Raw genomic sequence first — 10,400 nt, forward strand, 5'->3', positions numbered from 1 at the left:
AGCACCATGTGTCTAACATCCAGCATTAAGATTGATGCCGTGCTAGATAAAATGGTGCTCACACAAAATATTTATACTTTGGGCACAGTTTTGACATGTTCACTTAGGGTGTATTTACTTTTGTTGTCAGCTATTTTGACAACAATGGCTATTTGTTGAGTTATTTTTAAAAAATAGTAAATCTATACTTCTATAGAAGCTGCACATTGACTACTCTAAAATAGATCCAAGTTTCATTTCTATAGTATTATCCCTTGAGAAGTAATACTAAAATGGTTGTTGAAATCTGAGGGCTGAACTCACTGTTGTGATATGCTGTATATTGTCCTTATCGTGAAAAAAAGCAACTGGGGCGCTACATAAGTGGTTGAATATACTGTCCCCACAGGGCATTTTATCTAACTGTCCCAGCATACAGCATAACAAACACTATGTGGGAAAAAGATTGTGCATGTGTGGTCTTAATTTCATCCAACAATAATAGTAATTAAAAAAATGACTATTTTTTCAGTAAAACAAAATACATCCTTATATCATACCAGTGGATGCTTGTTAGGATAAAAGATACATTTTAAAGAGATATAGAACTCATTAAACACAGTTCATTATAATATAGTGCTATATAATCATAACTGCTACATGTACAGTTTATGACAGTTTTATCACAAACAGATGCTGTGAAGGCAAAGCACACTGACAGAGACACCAAACTAGAGAAGCGCTCTATCTGTATCAACTTTGTTTTACAGCACACACATGCAAAATCCTGATGTCACAGTAAGCCTTTGTATAAAGTGCTAAGCACAAAAAAACTCCATTTTAAATACAAAAAGTTTCTGTTGTGTGGTACTCCCATAGTGCGAACAAAAGGTCATGCATCCTTTCAAGGCAATTTATCTATACTCCCAAATCGCCAAATTGCTTGTTTGTCTGAAATTCTTCGCTGTTTTCCTCATTTTGTAATACTTTGACAGTACTTTATTCTGTGTACTTTTTATTAAACTTATTGCACATTTTACATATAATTTATGTACAGACCCCACATTTAAAAAGGGGCGGGGGGGACACCCTTCAAAAATGTAATTCATTTTAAGATAAAAGCCTGAAGGAACAAACTCCAGGTTAACTTGGAGAAGAATATGGATTCTCACAGAAAAGAAATCCCTTCCACAACATAAAACAGCAACATAACTCAAATGTACATGACTTAAGTCTTTGGAGTTCCACCTATTAAGGGGTCACGTAACACACTTTTTCACTTTTTCATAGCCAGTAATTTTCCACACTGTTCTTGTAATCGACAATACCAGAAACCACCACATAGTGTACAAATATTAGAATGAGTATACCAAAAGATTTTCCTTTAGTCTGGTGACTTGATTAGTGGAAAAAAAGGTGGTTAAAAGTGTAAATTATCTGTCTAGGTGTAAAACAATAATAGACTATTATTATTGTACAATTAATAATCTCTACAATGGAGCGGATTGTAAAAACAGCCTATTTGAGATTGTTTTTTTTTTAGAGTGAGGCCAAGGTTAAGCTAGTGACTGTGAGTGGAAGAAACAGAAATGGGTCTACAATTTAACCTATAGAGGTGCAATTTATGATTAAAGAAAAAGAGCTTGACCTTTATGGGTGTTTTCATTTGCATATGTGTGTGTGTGTGTGTGTGTGTGTGTGTGTGTGTGTGTGTGTGTGTGTGTGTGTTTGTGTGTGTGTGCTTATACAGTAAATCACCTCTATATAATATCTCAAAATATGTTGCAATGTTAATGTATCTGTGTTTAATTTTGTTATTCAATCAATCATTTAATCAATCAATCAATCAATCAATCAATCAATCAATCAATCAATCAATCAATCAATCAATCAATAAATCAACCAACCAACCAACCAACCAATCAATCAGCTAACCAATTAATCAGTCTAGCTAGCTATATATATATATATATATATATATATATATATATATATATATATATATATATATATATATATATATATATATATATATTGCTGACATTTTTCACATTTACATAGTTTTTTGTCAGTATGCAGACTTTATTTCGATCCAATTGGCCAAATGGAGGTATGGAGAAAGGGATGGATGAATGGAGGGAGGGAGCCAGATGCTGTGGCGTATGTAGACGCCTGGTGTGTGTGTGTGTGTGTGTGTGTGTGAGAGAGAGAGCTCGCGTGTGTGAGTTCGTGCCCCTCCCTCATTTGGACAACGGGGCGGAGACAACAGATTCCGCTTAGGTTTTTAAAAGCGTCTGTTGTAACGTGTTCCTCCAGGAGCAGTCCGAGGACCAGGTTCACAGGCTGGAGAGAGATCCACAGACTGAGGGAACAGAGAAACCAGCAGCATCTTGTCGTATATTTAGTTTATCTACTCCTCTCTGTCGGGTATTGTGTAGGAAGACGTGGCCAACTCAGAGCTCTGCTCCTCCTGCTGCCACCATTTCCGGAGTTCTGACAACATTCAATGAGCTCTTTCACATAGAAGTCCCAGTGTGAATGGTAAGTCATTCCTTATAGTTTGAAAAGCAGCAGAGTGAAATAATCGTGTAGGACTTTGGGATACAGGGGCAGTAATGAGGGGTAGATGGATGCATGTCTTGATAACAAGGGCTCGTGAAGGAGTCGTACTCTCTTTCGTTAACGATTTCTCCTTCGTATTAACCGAGATGCACTGGTATAATGTGGTATTGAATGGCACTCCAGGTGATGTTTTCAGTTTGACAAATAGACGCCAAGTCTAGACTGAAAAGGGGATAGAGAGAAAGAAAAAGAAAGAGCGAGAGCACGCGCAGGTCGCAATTCTTCTGGAAAATTCCACGCACTTGCTTCTGCTCTGTGATGCTCGAGCACCGAAAACAATCACGCCCCCTTTCAGTGTTCAGTAACCTTTGTTTTTAAACGTTGGGTATTTCTGATAACATGCATTAATTAATAAATTGATTTGTTGATTTTATTGATTAAATGTTAGTGTTTATGCGCCTTCAGATTGGTCAGCATTGAGCCTTTGAAGCTCTCCTTTTGTCACCTTTTGGAGATGCGTGTGTTTTAAATGCATTTTATTTTATTTCATTTTATTTTATATTATTTTTATCCTAAGTGTGATTGCACTTGCATGATAGGTCTTGATAACCTTAATATCATCTGCTGTCATCATTGTGTGGAGAACTGATCTGTTGCCACCAGAACGCATCCAAGTGAAGAACATGAGCATGACGTTAAAGACATCAAACTTGAAGAGCAAGAGAAAAGAAGAAAAAAGTGTGGACCACTCTTTTTCTCTTGCAATCTCAATCTCTCTCTCCCTCTCTCTCTCTCTTCCTTTTTTTTTTTTTGATCCTGACTGTAAATCCTGTAAAGGGATTAGTTCAGGGTCTGGTCACAAACCTCTAATGGGTTGCAGGCTTACATGCCTGACATCACCATCCTTTTTTTTCTGGCATCATCAGAGTCCTGTGATAAACGTATAGCAATCCATTGTATGGAGAGACAAAAATAGAGAAAGTTTTTTAGTTCCTGGCGCATTGCAGGACTTCGAGTAGAATCAGTTTGTGAGAACATGTTCTGCAAAAATATATGCCATATGACAAGGACACCAAGAGAGGGCAGCAGTGTAGATAGATTATGTTCTTGAATAACTGAAATCCAGTGATTGTATGTATTGTAAAATCTATTTATGTTCTATTATTATTGTATTACACATTATTAATATTATTATCATTATTATACATTTTTAACTTGGGGGGGAAAAAAATCAATGTTGTTTATATTTATGGCTATAATTAATCTGAGAAATTTTCAGCCCTACATGTGCATTAAAATTGAAAGAAGAAGGAACCAGCAGATTTACATGAATAGATTATGCAAAATATAATGGCATGTAAATTATTGTAGCCTCTGCTCTGGTGGATGCACAACAAAGTTGATATATATATATATATATAACACTTCAACTGTGAGAGACAGAATCTAAAAAAAGAATCCAGAAAATCACATTGTAACATTTTTAAATAATTAATTTTCAGTTTATTGCATGAAATAAGTATTTGATCACCTAACAACTAGCAAGAATTCTATCTCTCACAGACCTGTTAGTTTGTCTTTAAGAAGCCATTCTATCCTCCACTCATTACCTGTATTAATTTCACTTGTTTGAACTAGTCACCTGTATAAAAGACACCTGTCCACACACTCAATCAGTCAGACTTTAACCGCTCCACTATGGGCAAGACCAAAAAGCTGTCTAATGACATTAGGGACACAATTGTAGACCTGCACAAGGCTGGGATGGGCTACAGAACAATAGGCAAACAGTTTAGTGAAAAGGCAACAACTGTTGGCGCAATTAATCAAAAATGGAAGAAATTCAAGATGACTGTCAATCTTCCTCGGAATGGGGCTCCATGCAAGATCTCGCCTTGTATAGTGTCAATGATCCTGAGAAAGGTGAGGGATCAGCCTAGAACTACATGGGCGGACCTGGTCAATGACCTGAAGAGAGCTGGAACCACTCTCTCAACGCTTACCATTAGTAACACACTACACCGTCATGGATTAAAATCCTGCATTGTGAGCAAGGTCCCCCTGCTCAAACCAGCACAAAGACCATCTGGATTATCCAGAGGAGGCATGGGAGAAGGTCATGTGATCAGATGAGACCAAAATATAACTTTTTGGTATAAACTCCACTCGCTGTGTTTGGAGGAAGAAGAAGGATGAGTACAATCCCAAGAACACCATCCCAACCGTGAAGCATGGGGTGGAAACATCATGCTTTGGGGTGCTTTTCTGCAAAGGGGACAGGAGGACTTCACCGTATTGAGGGAAGGATGGATGGGGCTATGTATTTCAAGATTTTGGGCAACAACCTCCTTCCTTCAGTAAGCACATAGAAGCCGGGTCATGGCTGGGTCTTCCAGCATGACAATGACCCCAAACACACAGCCAGGGCAATTAAGGAATGGCTCCGTCAGAAGCATTTTTAAGGTCCTGGAGTGGCCTGGCCAGTCTCAGACCTGAACCCAATAGAAAATCTATGAAGGGAGCTGAAACTCTGTGTTGCCCAGCGAAAGCCCCAAAACCTGAAAGATCTGGAGAAGACCTGTATGGAGGTGTGGGCCAAAATCCCCGCTGCAGTGTGTGCAAACCTGGTCAAGAACTACAGGAAAAACGTCTGACCTCTGTATTTGTAAACAAAGGTTTCTGTACCAAATATTAAGTTATATTATTCTACTGTATCAAATACTTTCATGCAATAAAAAGGAAATTAATTATTTTTAAGTCATAAAGTGTGATTTTCTTTATTTTTATTTTAGATTCTGTCTCTCACAGCTGAGCTGGACCTACGATGAGAATGACAGATCTCTCAATTTTTTGTAAGTGGGAAAAATCGAAAAATCACCAGTATATTAAAAACTTATTTGACCCACTGTATAAACCATTTAAATGTTTACAGTGTGAAAGAAAATATTGCATTCATTAGGCAAAAATAGTAAATTATGAAATTTATTAAAAATAATCCAGTAGTTATCTTTATTCATGTTTATTCACTTTATGCTTATAACTTTATTTGGTAAGACACAATACTGGGCTTGTTTTTGCAATACCTTTCTAAATAGGGACAGTTTTTGAACTTTTGAATAGTAAATTTGCTGATGCTAGATGGATAGAATAGGAAACCTGGAGACTGGAAGTTGGTATTTTTTTCTCCAAGGGACATTAGTGGCTATATATTTACTGTTTTATTTGTATTGACATAACTAATGTATTATGCATGATTTAAATAACTTTATGAAAAATTGTCAATTGGTTATATTTTCTTATAATGGAACGTAATAAGTGTATGTATAATGTGAAAATGCTTTTGTCATTACTTGTATAACTGCCTAATGCCTTCTCTTGTTCTTTATCGGTCTCTCTGTCTTCACTGTCTTGCAGGAATGTAAAAATTGTTCTCTTCAGTAAACAAGAAGCCTGAGACATCTTCTGCAACTAGATTCACTTCATGAGGGTCATCGGATGGATTATTTAGACCTGAACTTTAATTTCAGATAGATATTCCCTTAAGAAATGGTGGATGTGTCTGTTCCCATATAAAAAGACACCAAACCAAAGAAATAACATATCACTTTTGTTTCTGCATCATTTGCATTTTTCCTTAAAAAAGAAACTGCATTAAATATATGTGACTATTATATAACATTTAAACATGGCGGCATCAATGGAGGTAGCAGACATTGCAGTTGTTGCACTTTATTTCATCCTTGTCCTTGGCATTGGCTTCTTTGCCATGTGGAAGTCCAACCGCAGCAGTGTAAGTGGTTACTTCCTGGCTGGACGAAATATGAACTGGTTGGTGGTTGGAGCATCACTGTTCGTCAGCAACATTGGCAGTGAGCATTTTATTGGCCTGGCTGGCTCAGGGGCAGCAAGTGGTTTTGCTGTAGGTGCCTGGGAGTTCAACGCGCTCATTCTCCTTCAGCTTTTGGGCTGGGTATTCATCCCAGTTTATATCCACTGTGGGGTGTACACAATGCCAGAATACCTCTCAAAGCGCTATGGAGGAAATCGGTTAAAGGTGTACTTTGCCGGACTTTCCCTTCTGCTGTACATCTTCACCAAATTGTCAGTGGACTTGTATGCAGGAGCTCTTTTCATCCATGAGTCCCTAGGCTGGAATCTCTACATTTCAATCATTCTGCTCATTGCCATGACAGCACTGCTGACAATAACAGGTGGCCTGGTTGCTGTAATTTACACTGACACCATTCAGGCCATACTTATGATCAGTGGAGCTCTGAGCCTTACAGCCATCAGTATGATCAAGGTGGGCGGACTAAATGGTGTTAGAGAGAAATACATGGAGGCTGTTCCAAATGTCACTGCCATTCTTGCCAGGTACAATTACAGTTTTGAGTACACCAATTCCTGTCGTATCCACCCAAAGCCTGATTCTCTCAAGCTCCTACGAGGGCCTCTTGATGAGGACATCCCTTGGCCTGGGTTCCTGTTAGGCCAAACTCCAGCATCCATCTGGTACTGGTGTGCTGACCAGGTCATAGTCCAAAGAGTACTTGCTGCTAAGAACATTGTCCATGCAAAGGGCTCCACCCTAATGGCAGGCATGCTGAAAATTCTTCCCATGTTCATCATTGTTATCCCAGGAATGATCTCCAGAATACTGTTTGCAGATGAGCTGGCATGTATTAGCCCTGAGCACTGCATGGCAGTGTGTCAAAGTCAGGCTGGCTGCTCTAACATTGCCTACCCCCGACTGGTCATGAGTGTAATGCCAGTGGGCTTAAGAGGATTGATGATGGCTGTTATGATCGCTGCACTCATGAGTGACTTGGACTCTATCTTCAACAGTGCCAGCACCATCTTCACCCTGGACATCTACAAGATGGTGCGCAAGTGTGCCTCCTCCCAAGAGCTGGTTCTCGTCGGCCGATTGTTTGTGATCATCATGGTTGGCATCAGCATTGCTTGGGTACCGGTTATTATTGAGATGCAAGGTGGTCAAATGTATTTGTACATCCAAGAAATGGCAGGATACCTTACACCACCCATTGCTGCACTCTTTCTACTTGGAATCTTCTGGAAGCGTTGCAATGAGACGGGTGCCTTCTGGGGTGGCATGACTGGCTTTGTTCTGGGTACCACACGTCTTATCCTTAGTTTCATCTATCGTGAGCCTCGCTGTGATCAGCCAGATGAGCGACCAGTCTTCATTACTCATGTCCATTATATGTACATAGCTGCTGGGCTGTTCTGGATCTCAGGTCTAATAGCTGTGGTAGTCAGTCTTTGTACTTCTCCTCCAACCAAAGACAAAACTGAGCGCACCACCATGTGGGGACTCCGCAAAATGCAAAAGCTCCAAGTGACTGAGCGGAAGGAGATGTACAAGCTGACAAATAAAAGTTCTGCCCACTGCAATGGTAACTTTCAACAAAAAGACCTGTCTCTTGATGTCCATAAAGAAAAGTGTCTTGATGGATCTGAAATTAAACTCCTCATGCCTCGCCCTAGTGAAGAGGATCCTACAACCCTCAGCACAGAGGCACCAACCCCAGTGGAGACATACTGCAATGGGCATGCAGAGTTGGTAGAGCAAAAAGATGAAGACAAAAGCGAGTCGGGGGCATTCTTGTGCCTTTTTGATTGGATTTGTAAACATAAGGGAGAGACAGCAGCATCAACAGCAAAAGTCAGTGAAGAAGATGAATTTATCATCAAGGAGATGCTTTATGAACCCCCCAAAATCAAGATTTTCTTAAACTGCTGTTTGGTGGTAGTCTGTTCTGTTGGTGTCCTCATGTTCATCTACTTTTCCCTGTAACCTTTTACTCATTGGACACATGTATGATCTAAAAGCTATGTGGGTTCTGCAGAAAATAATTCTAGCTTTTATAAGAAGGGCTTCCTGGATTTATTATTTTTTTTTAAAGATTTGTTTGCTCCATTGTCTTTGAAACATATCACCAAATGTGTGAAGTCTGTTACACCCAAACGCACTACTGATACTGGACTCTCTTATTTTAATATGTATTAACTGTAAAATCTGTGAATTCTGCCTTATTTATTGTTAGCACTTCTTTATCAAACATCAAGCATTGGAGGAAGCCTTGTATATGTGTCTTGTATATGCATTTATAATTGTTGATTACCCATTACAATGTATAATATCTAAACTCAAGTAGTAAATGTGTCACCTATATTATTCGAATTCTTTCGAATCCTGAAGCGCATAGTAAATATCACAAAATTTGAATGAATAGATTTAGGCCACACAGAAGTAAAGAGGGAAAATGACACGTTTCATGTACAATTCTGCTTTTCACTGCTCTAGAACATATTTTGAAATCTGCCTAAACATAGCCATCTTTCTAAATGCTAGTCAGTGTTCAGTCATTGTACCACTAGTACACTTTTAATAGGTTTTTCTTTTACTATACCATTGAAATTATCAACTCTAAGAGCAATGCTGTGTGCACATGTACATAAAATCTATTATTTACCACTGAAATGCCTTCTTTTCATGTATAAATCCCCATTTGGGGATTTATGAAAGTCATATGTAAAATTCTGGTTACAATTGTCACCACTGAAAGATAAACCAGACAAGCACAGCATGCATTACTGGGGATGTCAAATGATTGGCCACCCAGGACAAATACCAGCGAGAAACATCTCCACAAATCATGGTGAAGTTCATTTTCAAATTTGAGTTGTATGTGAAAGCATATCACCTATCCCATGACTAAGCTTGGGGTGTCCAATTTTGATTGCTGTGCAAAATATTTAGTTCTTCTAGAGGAAGAATTTCTTTTTGTGATCTTTGTGGGAAAAGGTATTGTCTGTTATACTGATTTTAAATACACTGTTTAGTAAAAACAGAAAATGGGTGTTTTTGGGTATATAGGGATACGGAAGGCAATTGACCAAAGCTGACTCTTCTGCAGTCAGAAATTGGTATTATATCACTGGTTAAAGCTTTTTCATATATTCTGCTTTTCAGGTTGTCTTAACTCAAGTTAAAAAAAAAAGCCCTAAAAGGCCATTCTATATGCCAGAATAGCTAAAATTAATATTTTGAATGCTGAGTAAGCAGATCACAGTTATTGTATGGAATACTATTGTTTAGACAATAAACACTATGTCATAAATTGAATGAGTGGGATTCTAGTCTGGACAAAATGGCCTTTTTGATTATTTTCCCCCACATCGTTTTTTCTATGTTACTGGCACTGATATAAATCTGTAAATGGGCACAACTGGATTAGTTACAATTTGGAATTATTCCTAATTTTCTGGTCCATGAATGAATGTGAATGAATGGCAAAATAAAAATAAAATATTGAATTATTTCCTGAGTGAGGTGTTATTTTGCAATGAATGGATGAATAATCTGGGCAGTCATATGCTCATGAATAAAATACCCAAGCTGTTTTTACTTTTGTTTTGATTAGCCTGTTAATTTAAAGGTTAATACTTTCAATTTTAAGTCAACTTCTTACCACCACACATCATTAGAAACCAAATGTAAATGCAGTAACACACACACACACACACACACACACACACACACACACACACACACACACACACACACACACACACACTACTGGCCAAAAGTTTTAGAACATCAACATTTTGCCAGTTCTTATTGATATTTACATCCAGAACAAAGCACAAAACAAATGAACAACTAGACATAAAAATAAATCATGAAATAATTGTAATTTTTTTGTAATCTTTTTTTTTCCAAATTAATCAAAATGTTTTAACTTAACAAAGTAGCCACCTTTTACCGATATAAAACTCAAAGATGTTTTTATGGGTATTGTATACACCACTGTAAAACACATTTAGTACAAGGT

The 10,400-nt window shown here is 38.0% G+C and overlaps 1 protein-coding gene across 2 annotated transcripts; it reads left to right on the forward strand.

Moving 5' to 3' along the window:
* Positions 1-2,145: 2,145 nt before the first annotated feature.
* slc5a3b (solute carrier family 5 member 3b) lies at positions 2,146-9,887 on the forward strand. Of its 2 annotated transcripts, none has more exons than XM_083535923.1 (3): positions 2,146-2,520; positions 5,334-5,393; positions 5,956-9,887. In XM_083535923.1, the coding sequence occupies exon 3, from the start codon at positions 6,227-6,229 to the stop codon at positions 8,357-8,359; it is 2,133 nt and encodes a 710-aa protein (XP_083392049.1). In that variant the 5' UTR covers positions 2,146-2,520; positions 5,334-5,393; positions 5,956-6,226; the 3' UTR covers positions 8,360-9,887. The 2 variants fall into 2 exon arrangements, with proteins under 2 accessions (XP_083392049.1, XP_083392050.1); XM_083535924.1 differs by having other exon boundaries at positions 2,211-2,520; positions 5,350-5,393.
* The last annotated feature ends 513 nt before the right edge of the window (positions 9,888-10,400 follow it).

This window comes from Silurus aristotelis, assembly GCF_946808225.1.
Source record: "Silurus aristotelis genome assembly, chromosome: 3".
In the NCBI taxonomy this organism is placed as follows: Eukaryota; Metazoa; Chordata; class Actinopteri; order Siluriformes; family Siluridae; genus Silurus; species Silurus aristotelis.